The sequence below is a fragment of the Bubalus bubalis genome, chromosome X (genome assembly GCF_019923935.1).
Source record: "Bubalus bubalis isolate 160015118507 breed Murrah chromosome X, NDDB_SH_1, whole genome shotgun sequence".
Lineage (NCBI taxonomy): Eukaryota > Metazoa > Chordata > Mammalia > Artiodactyla > Bovidae > Bubalus > Bubalus bubalis.
In genome coordinates this window covers 60,427,700-60,447,945 of record NC_059181.1, presented here as the reverse complement: position 1 = coordinate 60,447,945, position 20,246 = coordinate 60,427,700, and the positions used below count along the sequence as shown (strand labels likewise).

Here is a 20,246-nt window from a genome sequence, read left to right as displayed (position 1 = left end):
TGAATGTTGAGCTTTAAACCAACTTTTTCACTCTCCACTTTCACTTTCATCAAGAGGCTTTTGAGTTCCTCTTCACTTTCTGCCATAAGGGTGGTGTCATCTTGCGTATCTGAGGTTATTGATATTTCTCCTGGCAATCTTGATTCCAGCTTGTGTTTCTTCCAGTCCAGCATTTCTCATGATGTACTCTGCATATAAGTTAAATAAACAGGGTGACAATATACAGCCTTGATGTACTCCTTTTCCTATTTGGAACCAGTCTGTTGTTCCATGTCCAGTTCTAACTGTTGCTTCCTGACCTGCATACAAATTTCTCAAGAGGCAGGCCAGGTGGTCTGGTATTCCCATCTCTTTCAGATTTTCCACAGTTTATTGTGATCCACACAGTCAAAGGCTTTGGCATAGTCAATAAAGCAGAAATAGACGTTTTTCTGGAACTCTCTTGCTTTTTCCACGATCCAGCAGATGTTGGCAATTTGACTTCTGGTTCCTCTGCCTTTTCTAAAACCAGCTTGAACCAGCTTCAGTATTGCTGAAGCCTGACTTGGAGAATTTTGAGCATTACTTTACTAGCATGTGAGGTGAGTACAATTGTGTGGTAGTTTGAGCATTCTTTGGCATTGCCTTTCTTTGGGATTGGAATGAAAACTAATCTTTTGGAGTCCTTTGGCCACTGCTGAGTTTCCCAAATTTGCTGGCATATTGAGTGCAGCACTTTCACAGCATCATCTTTCAGGATTTGAAATAGCTCAACTGGAATTCCATCACCTCCACTAGCTTTGTTCGTAGTGATGCTTTCTAAGGCCCACTTGACTTCACATTCCAGGATGTCTGGCTCTAGGTGAGTGATCACACCATCATGATTATCTTGGTTGTGAAGATCTTTTTTGTACAGTTCTTCTGTGTATTCTTGCCACCTCTTCTTAGTATCTTCTGCTTCTGTTAGGTCCATACCATTTCTGTCCTTTATCGAGCTCATCTTTGCATGAAATGTTCCCTTGGTATCTCTAATTTTCTTGAAGAGATCTCTAGTCCTTCCCATTCTGTTGTTTTCCTCTATTTCTTTGCATTGATCACTGAGGAAGGCTTTCTTATCTTTTTTTGCTATTTGTTGGAACTCTGCATTCACATGCTTATATCTGTCCTTTTCTCCTTTGCTTTTCGCTTCTCTTCTTTTCACAGCTAATTGCAAGGCCTTCCCAGAGAACCATTTTGCTTTTCTTTTCCATAGGGATGGTCTTGATCCCTGTCTCCTGTACAGTGTCACAAACCTCATTCCATAGTTCATCAGGCACTCTATCTATCAGATCTAGGCCCTTAAATCTATTTGTCACTTCCACTGTATAATCATAAGGGATTTGATTTAGGTCATACCTGAATGGTCTAGTGATTTTCTCTACTTTCTTCAATTTAAGTCTGAATTTGGTACTAAGGAGTTCATGATCTGAGCCACAGTCAGCTCCCTGTCTTGTTTTGGTTTACTGTATAGAGCTTCTCCATCTTTGGTTGCAAAGAATATAATCAATCTGATTTCAGTGTTGACCATCTGGTGATATCCATATGTAGAGTCTTCTCTTGTCTTGTTGAAAGAGGGTGTTTGCTATGACCAGTGCATTTTCTTGTCAAAACTCTATTAGTCTTTGCCCTGCTTCATTCCGTATTCCAAGGCCAAATTTGCCTGTTACTCCAGGTGTTTCTTGACTTCCTACTTTTGCATTCCAGTCCCCTATAGTGAAAAGGACATCTTTTTTGGGTGTTAATTCTAAAAGGTCTTGTAGGTCTTCATAGAGCCGTTCAACTTCAGCTTCTTCAGCATTACTGGTTGGGGCATAGACTTGGATTACTGTCATATTGAATGGTTTGCCTTGGAAATGAATAGAGATCATTTTGTTGTTTTTGAGATTGCATCCAAGTACTGCATTTCAGACTCTTTTGTTGACCATGATGGCTGCTCCATTTCTTCTGAGGGATTCCTGCCCGCAGTAGTAGATATAATGGTCATCTGAGTTACATTCACCCATTCCAGTCCATTTCAGTTCGCTAATTCCTAGAATGTCGACATTCACTCTTGCTATCTATTGTTTGACCACTTCCAATTTGCCTTGATTCATGGACCTGACATTCCAGGTTTCTATGCAATATTGCTCTTTACAGCATCGGACCTTGCTTCTATCACCAGTCACATCCACAGCTGGGTATTCTTTTTGCTTTGGCTCCATCCCTTCATTCTTTCTGGAGTTATTTCTCCACTGATCTCCAGTAGCATATTGGGCACCTACTGTCCTGGGGAGTTCCTCTTTCAGTATCCTGTCATTTTACCTTTTCATACTGCTCATGGGGTTCTCAAGGCAAGAATACTGAAGTGGTTTGCCATTCCCTTCTCCAGTGGACCACATTCTGTCAGATCTCTCCTTAGTTTTCATTTAAAAAATGAAGATTGAATTTATTGGAATTTGTGTATTATAATAGAAATATGGAAATAGAGAAAATGAATATTAAAGGCTTCATTTCCTGAGTACCTACTATGTGTAAAAAGTTTTGCATATATTATCTGATTTTCAGAGCAATTCTTAAGAGATTGAAACTAAGTTAAGGAAATTTTTTCAGATGACATGGTGTTATACGTTGAAAGATGCCACCAGTAAACTACTAGAGCTCATGAAAGAATTTGGTAAACTTGAAGGATACAATACTAATATACAGAACTCTGTTATGTTTCCATATACTACCAACCAATTATCAGAAAGAGAAATGAAGGAAATAATCCCAATGAAACTATTGCATCAAACTATTGGTCTTCTGCAACACCACAGTTCTAAAGAATCAATTCTTTGGGGCTCAGATTTCTTTATTGTCCAATTTTCACATCCATTCGTGACTACTGGAAAAACCTTAGCTTTGATTAGATGGATCTTTGTCAGCAAAGTAATGTCTCTGCTTTGTAATATGCTGTCTAAGTGGGTCATGGATTTTCTTCCAAGGAGCAAGTGCCTTTTAATTTCATGGCTACAGTCACCATGTGCAGTGATTTTTGTGCCCAAGAAAATAGTCTGTCACTGTTTCCATTGTTTCCCCATCTGTTTGCCGTGAAGTTATAGGACCAGATACCATGGTCTTAGTTTTAGAATGTTGAGTTTTAAGCTAACTATTTCACTCTCCTCTTTCACTTTCATCAAGAGGATCTTCAGTTCCTCTTCAATTTCTATAGTAAGGGTGGCGTCATCTGTGTATCTGAGGTTACTGACATTTCCTCCGGCAAGCTTGATTCCAGCTTGTGCTTCAGTAAGCCCGTCATTTCACATGATACACTCTGCATGGATGATAAATAAGCAGGCTGACAATATACAGCCTTAACATGCTCATTTCCCAATTTGAAACTAGTCTGTTGTTCCATGGCCAATTCCAACTGTTGCTTCTTGACCTGCATACAGATTTCTCAGGAGGTTGGTAAGGTGGCCTGGTATTCCCATCTTTTGAAGAATTTTCCACAGTTTGTTGTGATCTACATAGTCAAAGGATTTGGCATAATCATTAAAGAAGAAGTAGATGTTTCTCTGTAATTCTCTTGCTTTTTCTATGATCCAACAGATGGTGGCAATTTGATCTCTTGTTCCTCTACCTTTTCTAAATCCATTGAACATCTGGAAGTTCATGGTTCACATTCTGTTGAAGCCTCGCTTGGAGAATTTTGAGCATTACTTTGCTAGCGTGTGAGATGAGTGCAATTGTGTGGTAGTTTGAACATTCTTTGGCATTGCCATTCTCTGGGATTGGAATGAAAACTGACCATTTTCAGTTCTGTTGCCAGTGTTGTTTTCCAAATTTGCTAGCATATTGAGTGCAGCATTTTAACAGCATCATCTTTTAGGGTTTGAATTAGCTCAACTGGCAGTCCATCACCTCCAGTAGCTTTGTTCATAGTGATGCTTCCCAAGGCCCACTTGCCTTTGCATTCCAGGATGTCTGGCTCTAGGTGAGTGATCACACCATCGTGGTTATCTGGGTCATGAAGATCTTTTTTGTATAGTTCTTCTGTGTATTCTTGCCACATCTTCTTAATATTTCCAGCTTCTGTTAGGTCCATACCATTTCTGTCCTTTACTGTGCCCATCTTTGTATGAATGTTCCCTTGGTATCTCTAATTTTCTTGAAGAGATCTCTAGTCTTTCCCATTCCATTGTTTTCCTCTACTGTCTTTGCACTGATCATAGAAGAAGGCTTTCTTATCTTTCTTTGTTATTCTTTGAAACTGCATTCAAATGGGTATATCTTTCCTTTTCTGCTTTGCCTTTAGCTTCTCTTATTTTCTCAGCTATTTTAAGGTCTCCTCAGACAACCATTTTGCCTTTTTGCATTTGTTTTACTTGGGGATGGTCTTGAGCACTGCCTCCTGTACAATGTCATAAACCTCTGTCCATAGTTCTTCAGGCACTCTGTCTATCAGATCTTGAATGTATTGAATCTAATAGAATCCCTTGAATCTATTTGTCTCTTCCAGTGTATAATCGTAAGGGATTTGGTTTAGGTCATACTTGAATGGTCTAGTGGTTTTCCCTCCTTTCTTAAATTTAAGTCTGAATTTTGCAATAAGGAGTTCGTGATCTGAGCCATAGTCAGCTCCTGATCTTTTTTTTTTTTTTTTGCTGACGTATAGAGCTTCTCTGTTTGGCTGCAAAGAATATAATCAATCTGATTTCAGTATTGACCATCTGATGATGTCCATGTGTAGAGTCTTCTCTAGTGTTGTTGGAAGAAGTTGTTTGCTGTTACCAATTTGTTCTCTTGGTAAGACTCTGTTAGCCTTTGCCTTGCTTCATTTTGTACTGGTCCATTTTGTGGATCATAAAAAACTGGAAAATTCTTAAAGAGATGGAAATACTAACCAGTTTACCTGCCTCCTGAGAAACCTGTATGCAGATCAAGTATCAATGGTTAGAACCAGACAAGGAACAGCAGACTGGTTCCTAATTAGGAAAGGAGTATGTCAAGGCTGTGTCTTGTCACCCTGCTTATTTAACTTCTATGCAGAATGCATCATGTGAAATGTTAGGCTACATGAATCACAAGCTGGTATCAAGATTGCAGAGAATCATATCAATAACTTCAGATATGCCGATGATACCACCCTAATGATAGAAAATGAAGAGGAACTTAAAAGCCTCTTGATGATGGTGAAAGAGAAGAGTGTAAAAGCTGGCTTAAACTCAGCATTTAAAATCTAAGATCATGGCCTCTGGTCTCTTCACTTCATGGCAAACAGATTGTGAAAAAATGGAAACTGTGGTAGATTTTATTTTCTTGGCCTCCAAAATCCCTGTGGATGGTGACTAAAGCCATGAAATTAAAAGACATTTGCTCCTCGGAAGAAAAAGTATGACAAACCTAAACGGCACATTAAAAAGCAGTGACATCACTTTGTTGACAAAAGTCTGTATAGTCAAAGCATTGTTTTTTCCAGTAATCATGTAAGGATGTTAGATTTGGACCACAAAGAAGGCTGAGTGCTTAAGAATTGATGCTTTCAATCTGTGATACTGATGAAGACTCTTGAGAGTTCCTTGGACAGCAAGGACATCAAACCAGTCAATCCTAAAGGAAATCAACCCTGAATATTCATTGGTAGGAATGAAGCTGAAGCTTAAGTCCTTTGGCCACCTGATGAGAAGAGCCATCTCATTGAAAAGACCCTGATGCTCGTCAAAATTGAAGAGAAATGGAAAAGAGGGCCAGGATGAGGTGGGTGTACAGTATCATCGACTCAATGGACATGAGTTAGAGCAAACTCCAGGAGTGAGTAAAGGCCAGGGAAGCTTGATGTGCTGCAGTCCATGGGGTTGCAAAGAGTCAGACATACTAAACGACTGAGCAACAAACATCAGTGAATAAAACAGTCAACAATATTTGTATAGAAATGTTTGTTTGGATGTTTTTTCAGTTCTTTTGCGAATATTCCCAGGCATGGAATTGCTGAATCATATGATAACTATATGTTTAACTTTTATTTATTTTTTTAGCACTTGTCAAAGTCACTTTAAACATACAGAATGTTATATGTCAACTATATATCAATAAAACTGCAGGTAAAAGCTGAGGTAGGAACATTTCCCCAAGAAAAGAGAAGGAAAAAGGAAATCAGTATTGAATTGAATAGGTACTGAACTTTTCTTCTTTTGTCCTTAGATTTGACACCTTCATGTAGTGGTGCCATTGGGTTGTGGCACCGGTTTCTACCTCTTTTCCCTTAACCTCTGCCCACTTGCCTATCAAGTACCATAATTAATTTGGTTTATCTTTTATTCTGTCCTTTCAGCTGAATCCTTCAAAGAATTTGCTGAATTGCTCAACGAAGTAGAAAACGAGAGGATGATGATGGTAGGTCATTAACACTTGGCCTGGAGCCAAGATCATGGCTGACTTTGGACATTTTTTTCTGTCCTCATTGGTTGGAGTGTTGCTTTTTTGTTTGAGTTTCTGTCTCATTACTACCTGGGTACTATAAAGACTGGAATTTGATTTGATTATTCTATCTCAAGTTCCCATTCTGAGAGTTTAAAGGGAAATCACTCTATTCATTTCAGTGAGATAAGACTTGAGAGGACATTAAATTTGGCTGTAGAACATATTGACAAAAAATGTGGTCTTTAGTGTTCTTAAATTATCTATTTGTGTTTATCTGCTTTTAGAAATAATGAGTTTATATTTATATGTTTGCATTTAAACATATGATAGTTTTTTTATATCTATGTGATAATTTTTTCCCTTACATTTAAAATCTCATTCATTAATATTAATAGACTTGTTATTTAGAGCACATTTAGTTTTGTAGAAAAATTGAGTGAAAATACAGAGATTTCATATACAGTTGCCCTTTGAACATGTGTTTGAGCTCTGTGAGTCCACTTATATGTAGGCACTTTTCAATGAATACTACAGTACTACATGATGTGACTTTGGTTGAATCTATGGGTACAGAACCTCAGATACTGGAGGACTGACTGTAAAGCTATATGCAGAGTTTTGACTGCACAGGGTTGGGGCTTATGCCCTTAACACTTGCACTGTTCAAAGGTAAACTGTACTCCATTTCTCCTTGCCATCACTCCCCATATAGTTTCCCTTATTAACATCTTGCATGTGTGGTTTCCCTTATTATTAACAACTTGCAACACAATATTATTAGCTCAAGTCCATAGTTACTTTAGGGTTCAATTTTTGTGTTGAATATTTTATCACTTTTGACAAATGCTTAATAACATATATAGTACATCAAAGTTTCATCATACAGAATATTTTCACTGCCCTAAAAATCTCCTGTGATTCCCCCTACCTTTTCTGACACCCAAACCGCTGACAAACACTTATCTTTTTACTGTGTTTTGCCTTTTCTAGAATGTCATATAATTGGAGTTGTATAATATAGCTTTTTCAGATTGCCTTCTTTGACTTAGCAACATGCATTTAAAGTTCCTCTATGTCTTTTCATGGCTTTATAACTCGTTTTTTTTGTCAATGAATAATATGTATGCGTATATTATAGTATATATTCCATTATATGGATGTGCCATGGTTTATTCATCGTTTCACCTTATGAAGAATATATTGGTTACTCCCAAGTTTTGGCAATTATGAAAAAACTTCCATACACATCTGTGTACAGATTTTTATGTGGATATAAATTTTCAGCTCTTTCCAGTAAATTCTAAGGGATACAATTTCTAGATTGTGTGATGAGTAGGTCTAGATTTGTAAAAAACTGCCAAACTGTTTTCCAAAGTGGCTGTACCATTTTGCAATCTCACCAGCCATGAATGACAGTTCTCGTTGCTGCACATCATTGCAAGCTTTTGATGTTGGCTGTGATTTGGATTTCACCCACTCTAATATGTATTTTCGTTGTTGTTTAGTTGCTAAGTCATGTTCAGCTCTTTGTGACTCCATGGACTGCAGCGTGCCAGACTTCCCTGTCCTTTACTATCTCCTGGAGTTTGCCCAAACTCATGTCCATTGAGTCGATGATGCTATCTAACTATTCCATCTTCTGTTGCCCCCTTCTTCTGCTTTCAAAATTTCCCAGCATTAAGTTCTTTTCCAACGAGTTGGCTCTTTGCATTGGGTGGCCAAAGTATTGGAGCTTGAACTTCAGCCTCAGTCTTTCCAGTGAATATTCAGGGTTGATTTCCTTTATGATTAACTGCAAGGTTTGATCTCTTTGCAGCCCAAAGGACTCTGAAGAGTCTTCTCCAGGACTAGAATTTGAAGGTATTAATTCTTCAGCACTCTTCCTTCTTTATGGTCCAACTGTCACATCTGTACATTACTACTGGAAAAGCCATAGCTTTGGCTATACAGATTTCTGTTGGCAAAGTGAAGTTGCTGATTTTTAGTACACTGTCTAGGTTTATCATAGCTTTCTTTCCAAAGACCAAGTGTCTTTTAATTTCATGGCTGTAATCACCACCCACAGTTATTTTGGAGCCAAAGAAAATAAAATCTGTCACTGCTTCTACTTTTCTCTCTTCTATTTGCCAGCAAGTGATGGGACCAGATGCCATGATCTTAGTGTTTTGAATGTTGAGTTTTAAGCCAGCTTTTCACTCTCCTCTTTTACCCTCATCAAGAATCTCTTTAATTCCTCTTCAGTTTTTGCCATTGGTGGTATCATCTGCATATTTGAGGTCATTGATATTTCTCCCAACAATCTTGATTCTAATTTGTGTTTTATCCAGTCTAGCATTTCGCATGAGGTACTCTGCATACATGTTAAATAAGCAGGGTGACAATATACAGCCTTGAGATACTCTTTTCCCAGTGTTGAACCAGTCCATTTTTCTATGTCTGGTTCTAATTGTTGCTTCTTGACCTGCATACCAGTTTCTCATGAGACAGGTTAGGTGGTCTGGTATTCCCATCTCTTAAAGAATTTTCCATGGTTTGTTGTTGTCCACACAGTCGAAGACTTTCGTGTAGTCAATGAAGCAGAAGTAGGTATTATTCTGGACTTCCCTTGCTTTCTTTATGATCCAGCAAATGTTGACAATTCAATCTGTGGTTCCTCTGCCTTTTGTAAATCCAGTTTGTACATCTGGAAGTTCTCGGTTCACATACTGCTGAAGCTTAGCTTGAAGGATTTTGATCATTACCTAGCTAACATGTGAAATGAGTGTAATTGTACATTAGTTTGAACGTTCTTTAGCATTGCCCTTCTTTGCAATTGGAATGAAAATTGACCTTTTCCAGTAGTCTTGTGGCCACTGGTAGGTTTTCCAAATTTGCTGACATATTGAATGCAGCACTTTAACAGCATCATTGTTCAGGATTTAAGATAGCTCAGCTGTAATTCCATTGCTTCCACTAGGATTGTTCGTAGTAATGCTTCCTGAGGCCACTTGATTTCACACTCCAAGATGTGTGGCTCTGAGTGAGTGACCACGCCATTGTGGTTATCTGGGTCATTAAGACTTTTTTTAAAATAGTTTTTCTGTGTATTCCTGTTACCTTTTCTTAATGTCTTCTGCTTCTGTTAGGTACTTATCGTTTCTGTCGTTTATCATGCCCATCCTCATATGAAATGTTCCTTTGTGTATAATAGTATATGTTTGCTGTTGTAATTTGCTTTTTCTTGATGACATTTGATTTGGAACATATTTGCATATGCTTATTTGCTGTCTATACATCATCTTTCATGAGGGACGTGTTCACGTCTTTTGCCTACTTCTTGAAAGTGAAAGTCTCTCAGTAGTGTTCTACTCTTTGTCTTAATTGTTTTCTTTGCTATTGTTAAGTTTTAAGGTTTCTTTGTATATTTTGGATGTCAGTCCTTTATCAGAAATGTTCTTTGCACAAAATATTCCAGTCTGTGGCTTATCTTTTCATTTTTTAAGAAAGTCTTTTGCAGAGCAGAAGTTTTGAATTTGAATGAAGCCCATTTTATCAGGTCTTTCATCAATCATGCTTTTGGGGTTGTATCTAAAAAGGCATTACCAAACAAAAACTCATCTATATGGTTTCATTTGTTATTTTGTAAGGCTGCCCTAAGGCTCAGTGGGTAGAGTATCTGCCTGTAATACAGGAAATACAGGAGATGCATGTTCAAACCCTGGGTTGGGAAATTGCCCTGGAGGAGGAAATGGTAACCCATGCCAATATTCTTGCCTGAAAAATTCCACGTGTTGAGGAGCCTCATGGGCTACAATCCAAAGGGTCACAGAGAATTGGACACACTTGTGCACTGGCACAAGATCTTGTAGGAGTTTTATGTTATACATTTAGGTCTATGATCTCTTTTGAACTAATTCTTTTTTTGTTTGCTTTCTTTTTTAAAAAATTGAAGGGTCATTGCTTTATATAACTTTATTTTCTGTTAAACATCAACAAGAATCAGCCGTAAGTATACCCACATCCCTTCCCTCACGGTTGTCCCTCCCATTTCCCTCCCAATCCCACCCTTCCAGATTGTACAGAGCCCCTGTTTGATATCCCTGAGCCATACAACAAATTCCCATTGGCTATCTATTTTACATATGGTATTGTAGGTTTCCATGTTACTCTTTTTGTAAATCTCACCCTCTCCCTCCTCCCCTTCCCTCATGTCCATAAGTCTGTTCTCTATGTCTGTTTCTCCATTGCTGCCCTGCAAATAAATTAATCAGTACCATCTTTCTAGATTCCATATATATGCCTTAGTATATGATATTTATATTTCTCTTTCTGACTTACTTCACTCTGCTTAATAGGCTCTAGGTATGTCCACATTATTAGAACTGACTCAAATGCATACCTTTTTACGGCTGAGTAATATTGCATCTGAATGCAGAGTTCCAAAGAATAGCAAGAAGAGATAAGAAAGCCTTCCTCAGTGATCAATGCAAAGAAATAGAGGAAAACAACAGAATGGGAAAGACTAGAGACCTCTTCAAGAAAATTAAAGATACGAAGAGAACATTTCATGCAAAGATGGGCTTGATAAAGGACAGAAATGGTATGGACCTAACAGAAGCAGAAGATATTAAGAAGAGGTGGCAAGAATACACAGAAGAACTGTACAAAAAAGATCTTCATGACCCAGATAATCATGATGGTTGTGATCACTCACCTAGAGCCAGATATCCTGGAATGTGAAGTCAAGTGGGCCTTAGAAAGCATCACTACGAACAAAGCTAGTGGAGGTGATGGGATTCCAGTTGAGCTATTTCAAATCCTGAAAGATGATGCTGTGAAAGTGCTGCACTCAATATGCCAGCAAATTTGGAAAACTCAGCAGTGGCCACAGGACTGGAAAAGGTCAGTTTTCATTCCAATCCCAAAGAAAGGCAATGCCAAAGAATGCTCAAACTACCGCACAATTGCACTCATCTCACACGCTAGTAAAATAATGCTGAAAATTCTCCACGCCAGGCTTCAGCAATATGTGAACCGTGAACTTCCAGATGTTCAAGCTGGTTTTAGAAAAGGCAGAGCAACCAGAGGCCAAATTGCCAACATCCTCTGGATCATGGAAAAAGCAAGTGAGTTCCAGAAAAACATCTATTTCTGCTTTATTGACTATGCCAAAGCCTTTGACTGTGTGGATCACAATAAACTGTGGAAAATTCTGAAAGAGATGGGAATACCAGACCACCTGGCCTGCCTCTTGAGAAATTTGTATGCAGGTCAGGAAGCAACAGTTAGAACTGGACATGGAACAACAGACTGGTTCCAAATAGGAAAAGGAGTACATCAAGGCTGTATATTGTCACCCTGTTTATTTAACTTATATGCAGAGTACATCATGAGAAACGCTGGGCTGGAAGAAGCACAAGCTGGAATCAAGATTTCTGGGAGAAATATCAATAACCTCACATATGCAGATGACACCACCCTTATGGAAGAAAGTGAAGAGGAACTCAAAAGCCTCTTGATGAAGGTGAAAGAGGAGAGTGAAAAAGTTGGCTTAAAACTAACTTTCAGAAAATAAAGATCATGTCATCCGGTCCTATCACTTCATGGGAAATAGATGGGGAAACAATGGAAACAGTGTCAGACTTTATTTTTGGGGGCTCCAAAATCACTGCAGATGGTGACTTCAGCCATGAAATTAAAAGACGCTTACTCCTTGGAAGGAAAGTTATGACCAACCTAGATAGCATATTCAAAAGCAGAGACATTACTTTGACATCAAAGGTCCGTCTCGTCAAGGCTATGGTTTTTCCTGTGGTCATGTATGGATGTGAGAGTTGGACTGTGAAGAAGGCTGAGCACCGAAGAATTGATGCTTTTGAACTGTGGTGTTGGAGAGGACTCTTGAGAGTCCCTTGGACTGCAAGGAGATCCAACCAGTCCATTCTGAAGGAGATCAGCCCTGGGATTTCTTTGGAAGGAATGATGGTAAAGCTGAATCTCCAGTACTTTGGCCACCTCATGGGAAGAGTTGACTCATTGGAAAAGACTCTGATGCTGGGAGGGATTGGGGGCAGGAGGAGAAGGGGACGACAGAGGATGAGATGGCTGGATGGCATCACTGACTCGATGGATGTGAGTCTGAGTGAACTCCGGGAGTTGGTAATGGACAGGTAGCCCTGGCTTGCTGCAATTCATGGGGTCACAAAGAGTCAGACATGACTGAGAGACTGAACTGAACTGAACTCAATATTCCATTGTATGTATGTACCGCAACTTCTTAATATCAATGGGTATTTTGGTTGCTTCTATGTTCTAGCTATTGTAAATTGTGGTGCAGTAAACATTGGGATACATGTGTCTTCTACAATTTTGGTTTCCTCAGGGTATATGCCTAGTAATGGGATTGCTGGGTCACATGGTGGTTTTTATTCTTGGTTTTTTAAGGAATGCCCATACTGTCTTCCATAGTGGCTGTATCAATCTGCATTTCTCCACACCCTCTCCAGCATTTATTCTTTATAGACTTTTTGATGATGACTAATCTGACTGGTGTGTGGTGGTATCTCATTGTTGTTTTGATTTCCATTTCTGTAATAACGAGTGATTTTTCTAGTTTATCTAAATTTCTCTAATTTCTTTCATTAGCATTTCTCTAATAATGAGAAATGCATTTGATTTGCATTTCTCTAATAACGAGTGATGTTGAGCATCTTTTCATGTCTTTATTAGCTATCTGTATGTCTTCTTTGGAGAAATGTCTCTCTAAAGAGACATGTCTCTTTAGAGACATTTTCCCACTTTTTGATTGGGCTATTTGTTTTTCTGGTATTGAGTTATATATGAGTTGATAGTATATTTTTGAAATTAATTCTTTGTCAGTTATTGCCTTTGCTATTATTTTCTCCCATTTTGGAGGGTTGTCTTTTCACCTTGTTTTTAGCTTCCTTTGCTCTACCAAAGCTTTTAAGTTTAATTAGGTCCCACTTGTTTACCTTTATTTTTATTTCTGTTACTCTAGGAGGTGGGTCATAGAAGATCTTGCTTTGATCACGTTGTCAAGTATTCTGCCTGTGTTTTCCTTTAAGAGTTTTATAGTTTCTGGTCTTACTTTTAGGTCTTTAATTCATTTGGAGTTTATCTTTGTGTATGGCATTCAAAAGTGTTATAATTTCATTGTTTTACATGTAGCTGAACAGTTTTCCCAGCAGCACTTATTGAAGAGGCTCTCTTTGCCCCATTGTATATTCTTGCCTCCTTTGTCAAAAATAAGATACCCATTGGTATATGGGCTATTTATCTTGCTCCATTGTTACATATTCCTGCTTTTGTGCCAGTGCCATACTGTCTTGATGACTGTAGCTTTGTAGTATAGTCTGAAGTCAGAAAGGTTGATTGTTCCAGCTCCATTCTTTGTTCTCAAAACTGCTTTGGGTATTTGGGCTTTTTTGTGTTTCCGTATGAATTGTGAACTTTTTTCTTCTAGTTCTTTAAAAATGCTATTGGTAATTTGATAGGAACACATTAAATTTGTAGATTGAATTTGGTAGTATAGTTATTTTCACAATGTAGATCTTCTTACCCAGGAACATGGAATATTTTTCCATGTTTATGTCATCTTTGATTTCATTCATTAGTATCTTATAATTTTTGATATATAGTTCTTTTGTCTCCTTAGGTAGGTTTATTCTTAGATATTTTATTCTTTTTGTTGCAGTGGTGAATGGGATTGATTCCTTAATTTCTCTCTCTGATTTTTCATTGTTACTATATAAGAATGCAGGTGATTTCTGTGTATTGACTCTGTATCCCACGACTTTGCTACATTCACTGATTAGCTCTAGTAATTTTCTGATAATTTCTTTTGGCTTTTCTATGTATAGTATCATGTCATCTGCAAACAGTGAGAGCTTTGCCTCTTCTTTTCCAATCCGGATTCCTTTTATTTCTATTTCTTCTCTAATTGCCATAGCTAGGCAAAATTATGTTGAATAATAGTGGTGAGAGTGGACACCCTTGTTTTGTTCCTGATCTTAGAGGGAATGCTTTCAGTTTTTCATCACTGAGAATGTTTTCTGTGGGCTTATCATATGTGATCTTTACTATGTTGAGGTAGGTTCTTTCTTTGCCCATTTTTTGATGCATTTTAATCATAAATTGGTGGTGAATTTTGTCAAAGACTTTTTATGCATCTATTGAGATTTTCATATGGTTTTTATCTTTCAGTTTTTTTATATAGTGGTTCACATTGATTGATTTGTGTATATTGAAGAATCCTTGCATCTCTGGAATAAACCCAATTTGGTCATGGTGTATGAGCTTTTTAATGTGTTGTTGAATTCTGTTTGCTAGAATTTTGTTGAGGAGTGAATCTATGTTCATTAGTGATATTGGCCTGAAGTGTTCTTTTTTTGTGTGTATTGCCTTTGCCTGATTTTGTTATCAGGGTGATTTTGGCCTTGTAGAATGAGTTTGGATGTGTTCCTTCCTCTGCAATTTTTTGGAATAGTTTCAGAAAAATAGGCATTAGTGCTTCTTTAAATGTATGAAAGAATTCTCCTGTGAAGCCATCTGCCCCTGGGTTTTTGCTTCCTGGGAGAATTTTGATCACAGGTTTGATTTCAGTATTTGTAATTGCCTTGTCCATAATTTGTATTTCTTTCTGATTCAGTCTTGGGAGGTTGAACTGTTCTGATTATCTGTTCATTTCCTGTAGGTTGTCCATTTTATTAGCATATAATTGCTCATAATATTCTCATGATCCTTTGTATTTCTGTGTTGTCTGTTATAACCTCTCCTTTTCATTTCTATTTTTTAATTTGATTTTTCTCCCTGTTTTTCTTGATGAGTCTGGCTAGTAAATTGTCAATTTTGTTTATCTTCTCAAAGAACCGGCTTTTAGTTTTATTAACTTTTGCTTGTTTCCTTCATTTTTTTGTCATTTATTTCTGCTCTAATCTTTATTATTTCTTTCCTTTTGATTAATTTGTGGTTTCTTGTTCTTTTTCCAGCAGCTTTCGATGTAGAATTAGGTTGTCTATTCAATGCTTTTCTTGTTTCTTAAGGTAGGATTGTATTACTATAAACTTGCCTCTTAGAACTGATTTTGCTGAACTTCATAGTTTTTGGCTTGTCATGTTTTCGTTTCCATTTGTTCTAGGAATCTTTTGATTTCCATTCTTATTTCTTCAGTAACATCTTTGTTATTTAGTAATGTATTGTTTAATCTCCATGAGTTTGTGTTTTTTCAGCGTTTTTTTTTTTTTTTTTTTTCCTGTACTTGATATCTCGTCTCAGTGTTGTGGTCAGAGAAAATACTTGATACAATTTCAATTTTCATAAATTTACTGAGGCTTGATTTGTGGCCCAAGATATGGTCTATCCTGAAGAATGTGCCATATGCACTTGAGAAGAAAGTGTATCCTACATTTGGATGTAAAATCCTAAAGGTATCAATTGGGTCCATTTGGTCTAATGTTTCATTTAAGGTTTGTGTTTCCTTATTGATTCTGTTTTGATGATCTGTCCATGGGTATAAGTGAGGTGTTTAAGTCCCCTGCTATCACTGTGTTGCTGTCAATTTCCCCTCTTATGCTTATTAGTGGTTGCCTTCTGTATTGAGGTGCTCCTGTGTTGGGCGCATACATCTTTACAATTGTTATGTCTTCTTGGATTGATCCCTTTATCATTATATCCTTGATCATTATGTCTTTCTTTACCTCTTGTAATAAGTCTGTTTTGTCTGAATTAAGGATTTCCACTCCAGCTTTCTTTTGGTTTCCATTCTCATGGAATATCTTTTTTCATGCTTTTATTTTCATCCTTTTACTTTAGGTCTGAAGTGGGTCTCTTGTAGACAACATATATATGAGTCTTGTTTCTATATCCATTCAGTCATTTTGTATGTTTTGATTTGTGCATTATATATTCCCATTGGCATTTTCTTAATTGTTTTGGGTTTGTTTTTGTAGGTCTTTCCTTTCTCTTGCGTTTGCTGATTATGTAAGTCCCTTTAGTATTTGTTGTAAGGATGGTTTGGTGGAGCTAAACTCTCTTAACTTTGGCTTATCTGTGAAGCTTTTGGTTTCTCCATCAATTTTGAATGAGATCTTTGCCAGGTATAGTAATCTTGGTTGTAGATTTTTTTCTTTCAGTACTTTAAATATATCCCGCCATACTCTTCTGGCCTACAGAGTTTCTGGTGAATGATCCGCTGTTTATCACATGGGTTTTCCCTTGTATGTTGCTTTTCCCTTGCTGCTTTTAATATTCTTTCTTTGTGTTTAATTTCTGTTAGCTTGATTGATATGTGTCTCGATGTGTTTCTCCTTGGGTTTATCCTCTAAGGGACTCTGTGATTCTTGGACTTGATTGACTATTTCCTTTCCCATGTTGGGGAAGTTTTCAACTATAATTTCTTCAAAAATATTTCTCAGTGCCTTTCTTTCTTTCCTTCTCACTCTAGGACACCTATATTTTGAATATTGGTGCATTTATTGCTGTCCCAAATGTCTCTGAGAATATCCTCAATTCTTTTCATTCTTTTTCCTTTATTCTGCTCTTCAGCAGTTATTTCCACCATTCTGTCCTCCAGCTCACTTATCCATTCTTTTGCCTCAGTTATTCCGCTACTGGTTCCTTCTATAATATTTTAACTTCAGTAATTGTGTTATTCATTATCTGTTTGTTTATTCTTTATTTTTCTTCTACGTCCTTGGTGATTGTATTAACTGTGTTGTTCCTTTCATTTTCTCCATTCTATGTTCAAGTCTTTGGAACATCTTTACTGTCATTGTTCTGTATTCCCTTCCAAGTAGATTGCCTATTTCCTCTTCATTTATTTTTTTCTTGTGAGTTTCTACCTTATTCTTTCATTTGTTCTCTATTCCTCTGTCTTTCCATGCTTTTTCTAACTTGCTCCATTTGAAGTCTTCTTTTCACAGGTTTTAGAATTGTATTCCTTCTTCCTTTTGGTTTTTGCCCTTGGAGAGAAAGGTTGGTTGAGTGGTTTGCATTGACTTTTTGTTAGGGGTGACTTGTGCCTGTTTTCTAGTTGGAGGAGATCAAGCAGATCAAGCAGGTAATTACAGAAATAATGGGACACATACATAGTTCCACACACACAGTTATAACCAAAATATTCTAAAGAAAAGAGTACAGGTGACTGACTTAGTGAACAAGGGAAACCAAAGTTGATAATGCCCAATTAAAAGCAGAGCTCACTAAGGTTCAGTATTTTAAAGCTGAGCCTAGGCAGAGTGCCAACTGGCGAATATAGCAAAGATAGCACAACAATTTAAATTGCATGATGCAAAAAGAAAGAGTGAAGGAAGGAAAAAAGGGAGAAGAGAAAGAGAAAAGAAAGAGAAGAAGGGACAGAAAAGAGAAAAGGAAGGGCATGGAAGACAGGGTAAATAAAAGAGAAAAAATAGCAAAGCAAAGATAAATAGACACATGTGACAAAGGTTTATATATATTCAGGAATAGCTACAGCTGGTAAAGAAGTTTAAGAAAAGCAGTCAAATAAATCAAAAACAAAATCACAAAAATCACAAAATTGGTGAAAAAAATCTTAAAAAGAAGTTTTTTAAACAAGAAAAACAAAGAGGAAAACTCCACAGCACTGCAAAAGGGTAATGTGAATATGGAAGTATGTAGGGGGAATAAACAGTGTGATTCATAAGGAAAAAAAAAGTTCTCAAGATGGTAGTTCTTCTTGGTTGTGGAGTCTGCCCCCACTGATGGGGTTGGATTAGTGTCCTGTGATGTTTTCCTGGTTGGGGGAGCTTGTGCCTGTGTTCTTCTGGTTGATGGAGCTGGATCTCGTCTCTCTGAAGGGCAGTGCAGCGTACTTTGGTTGGTTTGGGGGATATCTGTCAGTTCAGTATACCTTTGGACAATCCTTCTGGCTTTGTCAGTGTTAGACACATCTATTTCCACAGCCGTTTCGAAGTGGCCCTCTCAGGATATTTTTACTGTCACCAGCCCCCTACTTGTTCCTGGAATCTTCACTGGTGCTTCTGTTTCCTGGTCTTGCCTTGAGTAGCAGACGAAAGCTTGCTAGGTCTGGGCTTGTATGGATCTTTTCTCTGCTCCCTGACCCTTCCCTTTGCATCACGGAGATGTGTATGGGCTTCCTTCAGTCCCCTGAGGTTGTCCTATATGTCACAGGGCTTGTGTGCATTTGCTTGGTTCACTGGACCCACCCTCTATGTCGCGAGTATTGTGTGCACTTGTCTCGGGCCCACTCTCTGCGTGGAGCAGGTGGGGGTGGACCTGTGTGCACTTGTCCCGTCTCACTTGGCCTACCTGCCAGACTCCAGCTTCAGCAGCCAGGGAATCAGCCTGAAGGGGTGAGTGGTGTCGGCGGACAATGATGTAGCCTCTGACTCAAGGTGCAGGGCTACATGTTTATTTCAAGCTTCAGGTTTTCTTTTATACTTTGACAAAAGCATTAGGTCAGAGGTTTGACATTTTTAGTTTCCCCCACCCAGATTTATTGTCTCCAGAAATCATCATTGCCCTACAAATAGAGTTCCTGCTTCAGTGATTCTCTCAGAATCGGCTTTACTATCTATTATCTACTTCCTCTTATGTGTCCTATTCTTAACTTGTGATTACATTGTAACTCATGCTACATTCCTCAGTTTATTTCTTATCTTTCTAAATCCTGTTTGCCCCTAGCATCTTAAGATCACTATCTCCTAAAAAGTCTTCTAGCTATTAATGTCTCTAAAATTCCTAATCTCTATAAGCTATAGTAAAATATGCTAACACTACAACATTCCTTAAACTTTTAGCTTCTAACTATTCTTAATTACTCCTAAACCCTAAACTCAGCAAACTTCTTTTGCCATAAATATTTCCCTCACAAACAGGTCTCAGATAACAGTCCTTCCCATGGCCTCAAGCTGCAGCCTACGTGCTCATCCTGGAACATTCTTTGTAAAGATCCTTGAACAAATGTCAATGGTTACTTTATAGATTATTCTCTGGGCACAACTGCGGAAGGCTTTGTGCCTTCTCATGCTCCTCCCAAGAACAATAAGCACCTTAACATTCTTTCCAGGCAACTCAACCAAAGAAAGGAAAGAACAAGTTAGAATCACAAGAACTAACTCCTTCATCCCGGAACCATGCCTGCGGGATGAGGAGAGGGGGTTGGGGCCGTGCCTCCATTTTGTCAGTAATGCCTAACGTGGCTCCCGACACCTGACCTCTATGTCGCAGGACTTGTGTGTTCTTTTGGCTCCCTGGGCCTGCTCTCTATGCTGTGAGGTTTGTGTGTGCTATAGAGGTTTGTATGCCATGACTCTCTTGGCACCCTGGGCCTGCCCTCTGCACCACAGGGCTTCTGTGGGCTTGTTTCAGTTCCCTGAGCCTGTTGTCTGGTTGGGGCCACAGTCTGTGAGCTGTCTATGGGCTGAGAAGTGCAGCCTTCTTTGTTCTCCAATCTCCAAGTCTCTGCTTTGCCCAGCCTTCTGAGATTGTGCAGATACCCCTCCCCACAATGAGGTTTCCTCCCAGCTCATGGCAACTGCCCCTGTTTCAGAATTCCTCCCTCCCTCTCTCGGTGCGACAAGCTCCCATCCAGATGTTCTGTGCCTTTTCCCTTTTTATGTCTCCATCTTCTCTCCTACCTCTTTCCAGGGAGCTTAGCCTGCCCCCTGGAGGCCTGGGGTCTTCTGCTGTTGCCTAGAGGTTGCTTTGTAGGAGTTTCATATCTTATTGAGTTTTTGATGTATTTGTGGGGAGGCTGACCATCTCCCTATCTTACTCCTCTGCCATCTTTTTCCGGCCTTTCCCCCCTTTTGAGCTAATTCTTGAGAAACCTTAAGGATTGTATCCAGATTTTTTTTTTTAAATGTGGG

General features: G+C 38.4%; 1 protein-coding gene across 4 annotated transcripts in view; it reads left to right on the top strand.

Annotated features, from left to right (window-relative positions):
- OPHN1 (oligophrenin 1) overlaps window positions 1-20,246 on the top strand; it is a 613,395-nt gene that overhangs the window by 195,699 nt on the left and 397,450 nt on the right. For all 4 annotated transcript variants that reach the window (XM_044937016.2, XM_044937015.2, XM_025276610.3 and 1 more), the window contains exon 4: window positions 6,311-6,372. In XM_044937016.2, coding sequence (XP_044792951.1) covers window positions 6,311-6,372 — 62 coding nt within the window. The remainder of the gene's footprint in view (window positions 1-6,310; window positions 6,373-20,246) is intronic.